This window comes from Uloborus diversus, chromosome 1 (genome assembly GCF_026930045.1).
Source record: "Uloborus diversus isolate 005 chromosome 1, Udiv.v.3.1, whole genome shotgun sequence".
NCBI lineage: Eukaryota > Metazoa > Arthropoda > Arachnida > Araneae > Uloboridae > Uloborus > Uloborus diversus.
The window spans coordinates 92,177,988-92,195,791 of NC_072731.1; the positions used below are offsets into that span (position 1 = coordinate 92,177,988).

At 33.0% G+C, this 17,804-nt stretch overlaps 1 protein-coding gene across 1 annotated transcript; it reads left to right on the plus strand.

The window, feature by feature from the left end:
• The first annotated feature begins 16,113 nt into the window (after nucleotides 1-16,113).
• On the plus strand, nucleotides 16,114-16,719 carry LOC129231177 (uncharacterized). The gene has a single exon (XM_054865457.1). It carries the CDS (start codon nucleotides 16,114-16,116, stop codon nucleotides 16,717-16,719), a length of 606 nt encoding a protein of 201 aa, XP_054721432.1.
• The last annotated feature ends 1,085 nt before the right edge of the window (nucleotides 16,720-17,804 follow it).

Genomic DNA, 17,804 nt, shown 5'->3' on the forward strand with positions numbered 1-17,804 from the left:
AAAAAAAAAATTCCAAGCTTTTATTATTTTTTTTTCGAACTCGGTTTACATTACTACATATTCATCCTACGCTGGATCCACGTCCTGACTTTTCGAGAAACCCACGGCTGCAAATGGGAGCTCACGATAACAAGAGAGATAAATAAGGAAAGGCAGCACGTGGGGCTCCTTTTTTTTTTCTTTTATTATATCACCTCTCTTGATTAGACATTTGTTGTTAAAGTGCTGAAGTCGGTTTTTCCTTTCCTTTCCTTTTCTAAAGAACTTCAGTGTTTACACTTGAGTTTGTCTTTCCTAATTACAAAATTACAACATTAGATATATATATATATATATATATATATATATATATATATATATATATATATATATATATATATATATATATATATATATATATATATATATATATATATATATATATATATATATATATATATATATATATATATATATATCATTCAAAATCAAAAATGTTCCCTTAAAGTTGAGTTGAGTAAATTTTAGAGCTTGACTTATAAAAAAACTTACCTTGTGGAAAATGAAAAAAAAAAAAAGATTTTTTACTGATTATTTTATTGCGTTTTTAAATACAAAATGTCAATCTTTCTAAAATTTACAAATGAAAATAATGCATATATCTTCTCTCCAGCCACCTTTCATTCACTGTGAAAAAAATTGTGTTACCTTACTCCATGAAATCGGTGGCAGCTTAGCTGCCTTCACTGCTCTGGAGTCTTTTAACTGATATAAATGGTGTAAATTACTCATCGCTTGTGGAAGGTTACTTCATGTTAAAGCCCTGGTTTTCTAGGAGCGAATCTATGATCTTCGACGTCGCTCCTCGCCATGACGCTGAAATCAAAGTCAATTGGTTTCCGGCATGGCCATTCACGACGTCGATTTAGCTCGAGCGCGCATGCGCAGAAGAATCAAGTTCACCCCTCGGCAAGGAGCGACGCAGACGATCGGCGAGTTCACTTCTAGGAAACCAAGGCTTAAATGTAACTATAGCGTAACATCTCACTTATTTCTGCTCAAGGTTACACAAGAATTTTCTGTGTGCTTACAAAATGTAAGCTTTCATCTGACTTTCTTGAACGATTTATCAAGTTCATGCTTTTTAACAGCAAATATACACCAAATATTTTAATGTACAATATTTATTTATTTTAATATACAAACAAGATATTTTTATTGCACAAAGAGAGGAAATGACCTGATTGGTCTTCGAAACCCCCAACGCGAATCTCACACTCGCAAAACGAGCTTTTGCCGCTCGGCTACCGAGGTCGGTTTTCTTTCCGCTAATAGGAGTTTATCTGCTCTGCACCGATTCTGATCTTTACAAATGCGCATTGTATTCTACTGTAACCATAGTGCATGGTTCCTCCAACAATTTGAGTTTTTAAAACAGTGATGCTACATAGTTCAGAATTCGTGTAACGTTACATCTATTAACACAAGTAACCTTACACATTATTTTGCAGTGTTGTGTGTTTATAAAGTTAGTTTTATATTAAATTCTGATAGAACAACTGTATAATAAGGGTTTTTTCTTGTAAAATTACAAGGTATGTAGATAAAAAGTTTTTATCCCCAAGCAGAATCAGATTAACTTTTATCCAAAAGATTGTACAAACAGACATGCGCAACATTATTTGCATATTTTAACGTCCTATAAATGTAACTAATGTAAATACAGAGTATTACACCTAAAAGAGAGCATCGTTCAGTAGATAGGTGGGGGGGAGCGTTGAGCAGTTTTTATATAGATTTATTTATCGTATATTTTTTTGTGTTTTTTTACTTCTTTTTACAAAAAGGAAGTATTGTATTCGCAAAAAAATTTTCATTCAAAAATCGACCTTAATTTCCATTTTACTCATCTCCGAATGAATGTTGAGTTTTTTCTTTTTTTTTTTTTTTTTTTCGACTCGACCACACGTGGATAAGTGCCTAAGAACGTATAGACACGCGAAATATCCATTTTGACGATTCCCGAGTTAATTACAACGGATTTTTTTCGTGAAGTCTGTATGTACGTATATGCGTATGTGCGGATGTGCGTATGTATGTCGTATAACTCGAGAACGGTATGTTCTAGAAAGTTTAAATTCGGTACGTAGACTCCTAGTGGGGTCTAGTTGTGTACCTACCCTTTTGGTTGCGTTCGGGTGTTTCTAAAGGGGTCTTTTGCTCCTTTTGATGGGGGAATCATCGTTAATTTCGATGTAAACTCAAGTGGTGTTATCATTTGGCGGACACTTCAATTAAAATAAAGCAATGCGCGACTTCCGCTGTTTATCAATAATATTGCATGAAACTTCATCTGAGACACAATAGTTGCACATTTGGTGACACATTTTATCTTTCAGCAAGATTCTATTCCGTTTCACATCTCTAAAATGACTCATGCATTTTAAACAGAAAAAGGAATTTCAGTATTAAACTGGTCAAGTAACTCTACCAATGGTACCGTCAAATCTAAGGAAAGCGGTTCAAGACCTGTTGCCCGCCAACAAAGTTGAGCTCGATGCCACATTTAAGAGGGTATGGAAACAGTGTCAGAAACGATTAATGGAAACAGGTGGAAGAATCCGTGTGAGAAAGGGTAAAAGCATTGAATCCAGCAAAAAATGACGCATTCTAATATTGATATTGTTTCTTTTGAAAGGTCCCCCCCCCCTTTAATTTGAATTTTCAAATTTTTTGACTCAATGTAAGTCTTCAATACTATAAACCTTTGGATTACTCTGTCTGAGATTATTTTTAATTAAGTATATTTGAAATGAAATGTAAACATCAAGATCTAAGAAAGGTGGCACGTTCATTTAAATACCTAATTTGTACTTATATTTGGTTAGAATAAAAAATTTTTCAAAAAATGGGAAGTATTCTATTATTTGAATTTAAGTAGTATAACCGATATTCTTAAGTATTCAGCAAATATGCTTTCAATAATATATATGCAAGGATTCAACAGAAAAACTACACACACGCACTTACTACTTTTCCCTCACACAAACACACACAACACTTCTACTTCATGGTTATCAACTGCTTAAATCTGTCTTTTAATCCTAAAAACTTGAAAACATTTTGAAAAAAAAAATGGTTGCCCTTACTTATATATTATTTTATTTAATTTATATATTATTGTTAAATGTTACTTAATTATTTTTTATTAAATTTTATGCATTTATTTATTTTATTTGCTATTTTATTTTGAACTCTATTTATATTTCAACTTCCACCATTTCTTTTTTGTCAAATTCACTATTTTCCCCGCTGTAACTCCATTTTTCAGAATGTATTTAAATAAAAACCTATAAAGTTGTAACTGTTATTTCCACTATTAAATACATTTCAGCTATTGTTCTTCACTCATGTTCCAGTTTTTTTCATGCCTACAATATTTTTTTATAGTGTGATATTAAGTATAATAAAACTATATTACAAGTTGAAAGCTTAAACGTCATTAGAGTATCTGTATTTTAATCACATGAAGAACCAGAGGAGAGGAAGTCCAGGTGGAAGCTTGAAAGTTTAACCTTAAGGAAATTCAGGGAAGTGATTAGGCACTTGTTTGTTGTTTGTTATTTTACTTATTTTCAATGAAATATTTATTTTGTTTGGGAGCTAGAGTGCTTTATTTTCAGGGCATATTTTCATTAAATTTTTAATAATAACTTGAATTGTCGACAAACAGATGATTTTTCAATTTGCAATTTTTTTTTTTAAATATTCACTAGTTAATTTAACTTTTACTTCTGTGTTCCTTCAGAAATATCAATTTGCATGATGTCAATAGAACATCATGACTCATGTTATTTCAATTTTGTTCTTATTTTTTTTCCTGTCTTGGATAAATGAAAAAACAATTACTTTTCTGTCACAGAAATTCGTTTGAGTTGTGTTTTTAAAAACAGTTGGAGAAGTTAAATACAAAGCTATTGCTCATTTCTTTTTAGTCTGAAGTATGTTTCTGTTCGCATGTTTTCCATCTTACAGAAGAAAATACGTTAGAGTGAAATTAAGAAAAGAAAATGAAACTCATGCGATTAAACCGATATTTGATATCGATAGCTTTTCAAAAATTCCATCGCATCCTTCTTTAATGAAATCCACAGATTAATCAACCAGACATGTATTACGCCACGTTGTTATTTTTTCCTCAATACTAAACCGTACGTTCGAGAAGAAAAGAGTCGATAACAGATATAGTTAAATTTCTTCTTGAAACAGTTTAAAAGAAACTGTAAGTCGCAAGTTTTAAAATAGTTATTGATTTCTCTCCATCGTTTTGAAGAAAATCATTTATTTCTGCTTAATAACTGTTCTTTTCTTGAAAGATTTAGGAGGCAGTAGAATTACTTCAAACTTGGATTTAAACCATCCACATGCTCCCTGCTATAATTCATAGTTGCTTCTTTTTACCCCTTTTTTTTAGTAAAGTTTCGCACAGAGCTATTTTATTTATTTATTTTCGCGTAATGTTTCATATCCTGGAATTGGAAACATGCTGTCAATGACTGTCTTATGTCTTCGATAAAAATGAAAAAATAATGAAAATCATTTTACAAACTCATCAGCTAATTTTTCTATTGAGTTCGGATTAAATGCACAAAACTACAAAGTTATATAAAAAAAAGTAATAACTTTCAAAAAAATCAACCATTTTATAGATATGTGAAATAATGCACTTTGTTCCATTTTACTACCTTCCTCCACTATAATAAATGTTATTTAAAATAATTTAATAATAAATTTATATTTTAAATGTAATTAATTGAACAATGTTTTGTTTTTAAATGCTAATTTTCTTGTAAATCAATTTACTAAAATATTAATTTATAAGACATTTTTCATTGATCATCTTTTCCTGATTTAGTGCGTTTTAGCTTAGTATACTTCTTTTAATTTACAATGAAATAACTCTGATTTTTTTTTTTTTGAAAAAATACTAGTTTTACTAGAACAAGAACTAATATTAAAATAGAAAATTGCCCGTCATGGTATGACAGGTGAAAATTGCTTCTGCACTTAAACGAAGATATTGTTTGTTTGGTGATATTTTGATAGTCGAAATTTTAACCCTAACTCCCGTGGATTAACCCTAGTTTCCAGTAATTAGCGTTCATTGTTGCTGACTTTTTCGTTTCTTCATTCTCCTAAAATGTCAGTCTTAACAGGAAAGCAGTTAATTTACCGGATCCAGTACGGGCTCGGCAAAATAAATCCTTTCTCTGCATGTCAAACATTTCCAAAACATTGGTTACTTATTCATTGGCTATTGTATACTTAAGGATTTAAAATTTAAAGTACCCCAACCCTAACGGCCGACCTCAAGTTAAGATGAACCTCGCGAACCAGAACACATAACACTTAACACTAGTTATTTTCTAAATATAAATTAAGGGACTTGGAGCTCGTATAAAAACATAAATTTGTATCTTTTGACTTATTTTTATTTTTAATTTAAACATCCAATATCTTCATTCTGCATCCGATTTTGGAAATTTTTGCAATTGGAAGTATACATCTAGGACTAACGGTTGCGAAAATAAAGGTCCTGCAGGTTAAAACGGATCACCCTGTATAATCCACTGTATTTTGTACTCCATAATTTCATATACTAGATGGCTGTATTTGAGAGTCAGGGACGGCTCTTATTAAGATCGAGAATAAAGGATATTTACAGCCTGCTAGTATCAATATTTTTACGTTGTCAAACAATGAGATTACGATATCAGCGAAGAGCGAAATAGGTTGGATAATGTTTAAGATTTGAATGCATTGTTTGTTCTTCAGCAGAGAAACAAATACTGATAGAAAAAAAAATTAAGGTAAAATAAGTTTTTACTCGGCCCCGAATTTCGATAATTAAAAATACGCCCATAGCAAATGACCTTCAAAGCATTTAAAAAAACCATTAAAATTTACAAAAAGAACTTTATGATTACACAAAAATAAATAGGCATTATTTATTTCTCTATTTTTTATAGAATACTAATATTTTCGTACATTAAGAGATTTAGAGATACAATTCCTGATAAAGTTTTAAATATTCAAATTACATTTAAACAAGCGAAAAGATCGGAAAAATGTCAAAATCGTTAGCAAATAATTTCTAAAAAGCAAAATGATTAAGACAATAAAATATTTTTTTAGTATGGTACAAGGTCAGTACAAATTATGTAACCTAATTTTATAAAATATGTTCAATGTTTGATCAACGTATTTTCACTTGTTTTGACTGCGTTACATGATAAAATTCGGTGAAAAAATTAAATACATAAAAAGTAAATAAATAAAGGATCAATAAAGGAAATGAATTCGTAGGATACTTCTTTTCGATTATTTTTATTGAATAGAGATTTAAGGCAAAACTGTCAACGTAACAATTTCATTGTTTTCTCCCCCCCCCCCTCCCTTCCCCACCCATCCATTTTCGTCATGTCTTTCTCATTTGGATTTGCAAAACTACCTCTTTTTCTACTCTTCATAATCCCACTTTTCATTTCATCATCTTGCTCGAAAAATGTTTGAGAAGAAGATTAAGAGGGAAAGAAAACGAAAGTTTTTAGTTTGTGTAAAAGAAAGTTTCTAGTTTGTGACATGTAAAATTTTACCTCGTCGTTAAAATGAATTGATTGGTTTTGTCTGCACTAACTTGTTTTCATATTACTATCAAGTACGTAATAAGGTAATAAAGTGTGTACATGTGCATTATGTATTATATAAGGTCGGTTGATTTTCTTTTAAAAAATCATGGTTTTTATTGTTAAAGTTCGCAATCTTATCATCATAAAGCAAGTTGCATATCATCAATTGTTCCTCAAATAAAGTATTCTCAAGAATTTATCAATATTAACATAAGTACGGCCCCTTAGTATTTAACATAAATGTATTTCAAAGTTTACGAAATAACTTAAAGAGCTGCATGTATACTTAATTTTATTAGATTTCGAAAATTTTCGGGTAATCTGTAAACAGAGAAATTAAAAGTTTCTTGTATTAGTACCCATTGAGACTATTTTATCATATGGATGTCTCAGTTGCCAAATCGATTAACTCTACTTTTTGAAAAAATCCTTATTTCTGCTTTAATAGTGCTTAATCAATGCTTAGCATGTGAATTTATATTAAAGTTTTGGTTCAGTACAATTCTGATCCTGCGATGGCAGAAAATGTAACACGAGGGCCCATTCACTCCTATAGATAGCACTATCTTCTTCATCACTTTTCTCGACTTTTTGTTTTATGGAGTTAACCGATTTGGCGAGTAAAGCATCCATATAGCAGTAAAAAAAACAATGAGTAAAAAAACAATAACCACGAAAAACGATGAAATTTTCCATTTTTGGGGGAGAATTTTGTGGGAGAGAAGCATATAATCCGATTTCATTTTTATATTTTTCCTTTTTTTTTTCTTTTAATTCTTTACCAATCGTAACTTTTTCGCTCTACAACATTACAAAAGACGAAAAGACGTTGATGCAAAAGTAAAAAAAAAAAACGAAGAAGCGGTGAAATTTGTCATTTTCACTGTTTTCTTTTTAAGTTTTTACCAATAGCGTTTTTTCTGCACTATAGCGACTCGAGCCTGAATTTTTTTTTTTCCACCCTTCTCCACAGTGTGCATTGATTTGTTCCTTAAAAAATGAAATATAGTTTAACATAGTGTAATTTTTATAAAACAGGAATTACCCCTGGATCGGAGCATTTCTTGATTATCTCCAAATGAATGATTTTATTTTATTTCTTTTTTCAGATAGTGTTGTTTTAAAAAGGTTATACAAGCATTATAAATAATACATTAGATGAAATAAAATATCTCACAAAACTTGATTTAGCAGCAAACAAGATTTTTTCCAGAAAAAGCGACTGTTTAAAACCTTGAAACATCTTAAATTTCTAGTCACAAACTTTTTGTATTTTTCTCTATTCTTTTTAAGGGTTGTTATATTTTTTGCAACTAATAAGTATCATCTGTAACCTTAAAACTAAATTTATGCATTCGTTATCTTTTTCCGACTATTTTTACAACAAGGACTATACATGATCAGCAGTGACTCGTATGATCAATAATTGATACAGGGACAACGTTTGATAAATATATCTGTAGTTAGTTTTAAAATTTACAACAGAATCGGAAACACTGATCAAAAGCTAACACTATTTTTAAGTTAATTTTAAAAAAAGTAACGCAAGTAACTAAATTTTGACAGTGGGAGGGGGATCTTTGTAATTTTATGCATATTTTACAGCCAATTATTGAAACAACAATTTTTTAGTATACAGTTTAAATATACGCTTAGTTTTTTTTTTTTTTTTACCAAATAGCAAATCCCTACTTAGTAAACGTGTTCGTAATGAAGGAAAATGTTGCAGGATTCGAAGCAATTGATCATACTACATTGAAATTTTATATTTTTAAATGAATATTAGCAGATCACTACTTTTCTCTAAAATGTAGTGATCGGAAATTGTGCTGGACCACCCTACAGCTTTTCTTAATAGGAAAATATTTTCAGAAAATACATTTTTATAAACAATGTTTGCTTAAATTGAATTTATAATTAGATTTTTTATTGAATTATAAAATACTTACCCAAGCTGAACCCTCCTCATAAGGTATGTCATTTGCAATTAATAATATCAAAAAAAAAAAAAAAAAAATGACTGAACCACCATAGATTTGAATCATGATTCATATACCCCCTTTGTAAAATTTGTGTAGGGTTGAGACCTCTTTGACTTCTTTTTATTGAAATCAATGAAAGATGAAAAAATAAATAGTTTGATGGATTCCTTCACCTTGATGAACCTGTTATTTTTTTAATAATGGAAACACACACAAAGTTTATTTTTGTAAATTTGTAATATATATTGCTTAGAATTAGAACAAAATGGTGCCGTGACCAGGATTCGAACCTGGGTTATACCTATTTATTAATAGAACATAACCCAAAAGATTTCACACAGGCCAAAGAACAGGCCTTGCTGATCGAGAAATCTGTAAAGTTGCAAAACTCTCACATTAATGTGGTTCAGGGAGCAGAGGTTGGGCTTACACATACACTTGTCAAGCACACATCTAAGTATGCTCAAATTGTTGAAAATCTTGGTAAGCAAGTTGAAGCACTGCAGAAGCAGTTTCAAGAATTTTCTGTGGGTAACCAATGTGCTGGACAACACCAGAGTTTTCGCCCAACACATCGAGGGGATAACCGTATAGTCCAGGATCTGAAGGAAGTTGAGCATGCATGGAAAGGCTGACGCAATATTATTTCTGATTATTGTTACAGGCACGATGGTGATTATGAAACCACATGTCTTCGCCCCCCTGGGTGGTCGACAACCCCGGGGGAGGGGGAAAGCAGTGGGGGAGCCGTTTTCTAAAACACTCATAACTCGCGAACTATTTGAGATAAAACACTGAAAAAAGTGGCAATCGACGCAACAAAACAAGGTCTTCATAAAAGCTAAATATAATTATGGACCTATCTTTGTTGGTTTCTGAGTAAAATTCCATTTTTCGCAAACAAGGAAAATTTTTGAATAAAATGCGCAAAACAAACTTTTTTTGACCAAAATAAATTCCAAATCAAAATTGTTTGATTTTTTTTTTTTTCAAATAATGTCCAAAATATCATTATTCAGTTTGTTAAAATCATTTAAGTACTGTTAACGCGTTGAAAAACAAAATGACAGTAGCAAGCTCGAACACGATTTGCATTATAGTTCAAGATCTGAAGGGGTATTTTGAGCATGCATGGAAGACCTGACGCAAAATTATTTCTGATTAATGTCACAGGCACTATAGTGAATATGAAACCACATGTCTTCGTCCCCCTGGATGGTCGACAACCCCGGGGGAGGGGGGAAAGCAGTGGGGGGAGCTGTTTGCTAAAACACTCATAACTCTCGAACTATATGAAATAAAACACTGAAAAAAGTGGCAAAAGATGCAACAGAACAAGGGCTTGAAAAACCTAAATATGTATATGGTCTTAACTTTGTTGGTTTTTAATTAAAATTCCTTTTTTTAGCAGCCATGCAAAAATTTTGAATAAAATACGAAAAGTTTTTTTTTCCAAAGATAAGTTCTTTTTTTAAATTATTTATCCGTTTAGGGAATCAATAAAACCTGAAATTTCATTATTCAGTTTGTTTAAAACTACTTAATTATTACCAACGTGAGCGTTAAAAAGCGAAATAGAAAATGCAAGCACTTGCCTAAGTTAGCACATTGAATAAAACGGCAGTATGCTAAGGAGAAAAAAATAGCCTTATTATCCTTATGACGAACTATTTATTCTTCAGTTTACAAATTTATTCTAATTGCAAAGTATTTAACTATGGCTTTAATTTTGTTATATACTGCTTTAAATTTGAGAGGAACTAGGGAACCAGGCCCAGAGTAGTTTCAATTCAAATATAATTTTAATTTATTTCTATTAATTTGTGTTTTTAATTTGCGCAAAAGAATATTGCGGGTATTGTTTTGCGGATATTGCTTTTTATAATTTACTCAACAAAGAACAATGATACAAGAAATAATATGTACTAAATAAATATAAAAAATGAGAAACTTGAGCTTTTATGAAAACGAATATAAATATAAAATTATACACTAGAGCTCTAAAAAAACTAATTGAATAAAATTAGTAAAATAATGCGTATTAAAAAATAATTGTAGAATATCAATATGCATACATAAAGCATTAATATATCAGAAATTCTGAAAGCTGCATCATACTCTTTTTTGTTGACTTGTAATTGTTCTATTGAATCGTTCTCTTCCGAGTATTTTGTAGTTTATGGGTTTTTGCTTTAGTCTTAAAAGCACAGTATTTACAGCAAGATGAATTATTAATAAAACAATTACAAGATTATTTACAGTTCTTGCCTGCGCAGGGTGGAATTAGACTCTGTGGTAACACTGGCTGCATCATAAGGTGTGGGGCTTTATTGTTTTATTTTCATTCAAGTGAAACCCAAACTTGGTTACATCTAAAGGCACTGCTAAGGTACAGGGGAATTGATTCAATAGTACAGTTGAGCAATACTTCTTAGCACATGTTGGAAAGAATTGCAGGAGCATGGTAAAGAGCTGATATTATATTTATTTCTGATGGAAATGACAAGAAATTATTGTAATGTACTTTCCGGAGCTTCTGATTTTCAAGTTATGAAAACGACAGTGAGATGTACCGATCGTGTTTAAGGTCCACTCGTGTACTTTGACTATTGGAGAGAAAATTTTAATATTTTTTTATTTGGAGACCTGCAAAATCTTTGTTACATTTGAAAGTAGTGTTTGGGACATTATGGACCAGAGTCATTCATTCCATCGATAACTTGAACTTTGTTCTTAAAATAGGGTGCTTCTTCTAGAGTTTTGCTGCAAGAAGTATCATTTTCAATTACATTCACGAAATCGGACCTCGCGCTTTGCTTCAGTGAACCATTCTGATGAACCTAACCTAGCATTGGGCTTATTGTATGGGAATGATTTTTAGATGTACTAACATCACTTTTGAGCTAACATTTCCCAGGTTAAATGTTTCTTTGGTTTTCTTTTGCAGTTTTGCAGTCGCTATTGAAAACATTGCCATTGCAGGACTTCTCTGAATACGAGACTATTCACAATTTCTTTAACGTTCCACTGAAATTTTGATGCTGCTTATGTGGCAATAGCAGCTCACTATGTTTCATAACTCAAGTGTAAAATCTGCAAAAAGGGTTATCCTGATAGTTTATCCTTTCCGTAATTACTTCGTACTTGCAAACTTGCATGCTTTAATTTTTTAAAAAGTGCCATTGTGACCCACACTAAGCAGCTATAATGCGTTAAAGGGTAAATAATTAAGTAATTACTTAACTGAGACATTGTTTTGATAATATTACGAAATAAACCGCCACAACAGGAGAGCCACAAAATTTTCTTTGGTTTATGTCGAGTCTTCAAGGTACATTCCGTAAACTTTTTTTTTTTTTTTTGTGAATTACCTCAAATGCTGTTTGAGCTTGCTTTTATTTCACTTTTCAACGCTTTGATAATAATTAAGTAATTTTAAACAAACTGAATAATGAAATTCAGGTTTTATTGATTTCCTAAACGGTTAAAAAATTTTAAAAAAGAACTTATCTTTAAAAAAAAAAGCTTTTCATATTTTATTCAAAATTTTTGCATGTCTGCTAAAAAGGAATTTTAATTAAAAACCAACAAAGATAAGACCATAAACATATTTAGGTTTTTCAAGCCCTTGTTCTGTTGCATCTTTTGCCACTTTTTTCAGTGTTTTATTTCAAATAGTTCGAGAGTTATGAGTGTTTTAGCAAACAGCTCCCCCCCCCCACTGCTTTCCCCCCCTCCCCCGGAGTTGTCGACCATCCAGGGGGACGAAGACATGTGGTTTCATATTCACTATAGTGCCTGTGACATTAATCAGAAATAATTTTGCGTCAGGTCTTCCATGCATGCTCAAAATACCCCTTCAGATCTTGAACTATAATGCAAATCGTGTTCGAGCTTGCTACTGTCATTTTGTTTTTCAACGCGTTAACAGTACTTAAATGATTTTAACAAACTGAATAATGATATTTTAGACATTATTTGAAAAAAAAAATCAAACAATTTTGATTTGGAATTTATTTTGGTCAAAAAAAGTTTGTTTTGAGCATTTTATTCAAAAATTTTCCTTGTTTGCGAAAAATGGAATTTTACTCAGAAACCAACAAAGATAGGTCCATAATTATATTTAGCTTTTATGAAGCCCTTGTTTTGTTGCGTCGATTGCCACTTTTTTCAGTGTTTTATCTCAAATAGTTCGCGAGTTATGAGTGTTTTAGAAAACGGCTCCCCCACTGCTTTCCCCCCTCCCCCGGGGTTGTCGACCACCCAGAGGGGCGACGACATGTGGTTTCATAATCACTATCGTGCCTGTAACAATAATCAGAAATAATATTGCGTCAGCCTTTCCGTGCATGCTCAACCCCCTTAAGATCCCGGTCTAGTAGATTCTATAGTAAACATGAAGGTCAACGAAGGCCCATAGTTTGTTACCGATGTAACCAGGAGGGGCACATTGCTCGTTATTGTAATCAACAGCATAACTTCAGGATGGATCAGGAAATGGATAGGGAACTAGAAAGAAATAAACCAAATTTAAACATGTAAAGGGGCAAAGTGGTGGAAGACAGCCAGTTTTGGAAGACACCCCATATGTCTTCGGTCTTTTCGACGAAATAAGTTTTTCATTGCCAATAATTGAGTTAAATAAATAAGTATAGTACCAGAATTTTGTTGGATAATGGGGCAAGCAGAAGTCTACTTGATATGGAAGCATGTTCTGCTTTAAAATTAGAAATTCAGAGAATTGGTACAAATAATTTGACTGCAATTGGGGGTATGAATATTAAGGTTTGTGGAAAGACCAGTTTAAAGATGTACTTACAAAAGAAATCTTTTGAAATAGAAGTGTATGTCTTAGAAAATAAATTGTTCCGTTCGTTCAATGTGTGGCTAGGCATTGATTTTCTAACAAAATTCCATTTCATACTGGATTTTGAAAGAAGGGTGATGACGGACGGGGATACTGAAATTTCCTGGTCAGATGAAAATAGAAGCCCTCGGTTACATGACCTAGTAAATTCTAATTCTCATCAATAGAATACTGATATTTTTGACATATTGTTTAATAAGGTTGAAATACCACCTAACTCAGAAAAGGTGTTTTCGGTTAGAATCTCAAGTCCGAATAATTACAACAACAAAAAAGAAATATTTATAGAGCCAAATGATAATTTTGTTAATAAAAATATCTTGGTCGCTAATTCCGTGTCAGTCATAACCCCCGACAACATATGTTTAGTGCAAGTTATAAATTTCTCAGATGAAATGGTGGTCTTAAATAAAAATTTAAAATTGGTGAAGGTAATACCTGATATAAATGAGTCGGTTATTAATCATATACTTGAAAATGATGATAGTTTAGAGCCTGATTTTACGGCTTGGGGAGGCAGTATTGATCTATCTCATCTTTCCTTAAATCCCAACAACAAGAGATAAATAACCTTTTGGGGAAGTACACCGATATATTTGCGAAAAATGTTTCAGAGCTGGGTTGTTGTGACTTAATCAAACATAGAATTAGACTCACTGACGACATTCCCATCAGGCAAAAGCCATATCGTGTTCCGCACCATTTACAAACTGAAATGGCTCGTCAGGTCAATGAATTATTAGAGGCGGGTGTTATTGAGCCCTCGACGACCCCTTATGCCGCGCCTGTATTACTGGTGAAAAAGCCAGATTCATCATATCGACTTGTGGTAGACTTAAGAAAACTAAACGAGAAAACTTTGCCTGAAAATTTTCCCTTACCAAATGTGAGTGAAATGTTAGATATGTTAGGAGGGGCAAATTTTTTTTCAACACTTGATCTCACTTCTGGGTTTTTTCAAATGAAACTTCATGAGGATGATGCTCATAAGGCAGGGATTGTGGTACAAAACATGGGCAGCTTTCATTTCTGCCGACTTCCCTTTGGTTTAAGGAATGCAAGTTCGAGCTTTCAGCGCCTGATGTCCATTATTTTGGCAGGCCTTTCCCCTTTTTCTATTGCTGTGTACATTGATGACATAGTAATTGGTTCAAAAACCTTTACTGAACATGTAGAAAGGCTTGAGATGGTTTTCCGCAGACTGCAAACCCATAACCTTAAATTAAAGTCACAGAAGTGCTCTATTGCAAAATCGGAAATATCCTTTTTGGGGCACAAAATTAAAGAGGGAAAAGTTTTACCTGACAGGAAAAATGTGCAAGCGGTACTTGATTTTCGAACACCCACCACCAAGATGCACGGGAGAGCATTTTTGGGTTTAACGGGTTTTTACAGAAAATTTATTAAGAATTTTGCTGAAATAGCCCCACCATTGACTAAGCTGACTAAAAGTGATGTTAAATTCCACTGGTCAAGTGAAGCTGAGGAGTCCTACCGTACTTTGAAACAAGCCTTGATATCTGCAACTTGTTTAAAACTGCCCAATTTTGAGAAACCCTTTTCAATTGCAACTGATGCTAGTGCTTATGCTCTTGGTTGCGTACTTTTGCAGGAAGATGATTCGGGATTTCAGCATCCCATTGCATGTGCCTCACGTAAGTTAGCCCAGGCAGAAATTAACTATTCTGTTTACGAAAAAGAAGTCTTGGGGGTAATCTTTGGTGTCCATCACTTTAAACACTACTTAGTGGGAAGGTCATTTACTATTTATTGTGATCAAAAATCCTTGTCGTATGTATTTAGTTTAAAGGATTCCTCTTCCAGAATAGCACGTTGGGTACTTTCTCTGCAGGAACATTCATATACCATAATTCATAAACCGGGGAGGTTGAATCAATTTGCAGACCATTTATCAAGAGAGGTTGTCAATAGTAATCCTGATGAAATTATTCCGGTCGTAAATGCTATCTGAGAAACAGATTTTGGTTCTATCGATAATGACAAAATTCGTAAGCGTCAAGAATGCGATGAGTATTGCAAGAACATTTTGGGGAAACTAGAAAATAAGGAAGACACAAGTGATTTGCACCCTAAATTTCAATTTTTCAAGAACAACGACAATATTTCAATGTGTCTTCCCAAAGGTGCTAGGTATGATACGTACTACAATAGAAAACCCAAGTTCGTTGTACCTGCATCCTTAAGATATGAAATTTTATTTTTATGTCATGACAGCAAATGTTTAGCTCATCCGGGGTTATCTAGAACCTTAGGCCGGATTAGACAGTCTTTTTATTGGCCAGGCTACTTCAATGAAGTCAAGAGCTATGTGGCATCATGCCATTCTTGCATTTGTCGGCGGGGATTTAAGCGGAACTAAAAGGTTCCCCTGCAGCATATTCCTGTGCCAAATCGTCCGTTTCAGAAGGTCTCAATAGATGCGGTTGGTCCCCTAGTGACTTCTAGCCAGGGTAATAAGTGGATTTTAGTGTTAACTGACTATTTTACGCGTTGGCCAGAGGCTTACCCTGTACCTGACATAAAGAGTAGCACTGTGGCTAAGGTTCTTATTGATTTCATATCACGTTATGGGATAATGGATGTGCTTTATACGGATAGGGGACAGAATTTTATTTCTGAAGCAATGCTAGAAGTGTGTAAAGTGTTGGGAATTCAAAAGAGACAGACTGTTAGTTACAACCTGCAGGGAAATGGGGTGGTTGAAAAGCTAAATGCAACGTTAATTAATAACCTTTCTCATTTAGTGGAGAAAAATCAGGCGGACTGGTGTCAGCGTCTTCCACTTGCACTTTTTTCTCACAGAACAAGTAGACACAGTGCACTTTCAGATAGTCTGGCATTTGTAACCTATGGTCGGGATCTGAGAACTCCATCGGATCTGTTGTTAAATTCACCGATTAGGTCTTATTCTGATGTTCAGACGTACTCGCAGGTTCTAAGTAATAGATTGTATTCTGTGTATGGTAATATTAAAGAAAATTTGGAAAATGCTGCTAAAAGGCAGGAGGAGATATCAAATGCAAAGCGGTCCTTTAAGAATATAGCATTAGGCAATTTAGTGTATCTTCACTCTGAGGTAATTCCGGTGGGTCTTTTGAAAAAATTGGTAAAACAAAATGTAGGTCCTTATCGGGTAATTTCTCAAAAGTCTCCCGTTTTATTTGAAATTGCCCCTACTTGACAATTTAAGGAAAGTGCAAACTGTTCACATGAATCGACTCATTCCATATGCAAGTCGTAACAGTTATGACACGACAGCACCTTTAGTTGTAGATGCTAATCAAAATCTGTTTGAAAGGAAGAGTCCTGTCGAGTCTGACAAATCAACTATAGTGTCCGAGCATACTGTACAACCTGAACCTTCTGTGGATCTTTTTCACCCAATTTGGTCAAATGATAACTGTGCTCTACGTTCATTGCAGACTGTTACAAACTATGAAACTGGTGAAAGTCAAATAGACGATGACTTAAATGTAGGAGCAAATGTAGAGGTATCTACCTCTTATGACAATGACATGTCACAAGTACGTAACATGCGATACAATTTGAGGCAGCGAAACAATCAAGGATTCGTTGCACACTCTTGATCTGTCTAAATTGTATAGTTTCTCTGTGTAATCAAGAATTATGTTGTATTCTATTTGGTAATCTATATGTATTATTCATCTTACTTACTATATAAACCCTTAGTGTTTATCCTTATGATATTGTGTATTTGTATGTATATTTGCTTGTTTGGTAATTTTGGAAATTGGTTCTGGCTGAAGATATTTTTGTGTACTTCAACAAAGCTCAGAGTAATAGAAGTGCATCTTACTAATTGTTGTGTTCACAAAACAGAAATATGCGACCATTCTGTACATAATTGTCATATGAGGTTATTACTTAATATTTAAAATGTTTATTGGTCACTTTTGCCACTGGTCATACTATTTCAAATCAATGCCACATTTGTGCCATCCTTCTTGTGTTTTTCATTTTTCATAGCAGGTTAATTTTTCTCGCAAACGTATTCCATTTTGATGTAACGTGTTTAATTATGTTCCGCGACAGGTGTTTATCATGGGGCCCCGATTTACACTTTGTGGTGTTAACCGCAGTGTGAATACATGCTTGGTGTTCCATGTTGGGCTGGTGTTTAGCTTGCTTGGAATCCTGGGTATGTGCTTACATTGTGTTTGAACCTTCCGCGGTTAAATTTGGTTATCTGTTTTTTGTTTGTTTTTTTGGGATTGTGTATTCAATGGGGAAAAGATTCTGTGTCAC

Bases quoted from the DNA above. Each gene is read 5' to 3' on its own strand.
- LOC129231177 (XM_054865457.1), top strand. From the start codon at position 16,114: ATGGATGTGCTTTATACGGATAGGGGACAGAATTTTATTTCTGAAGCA.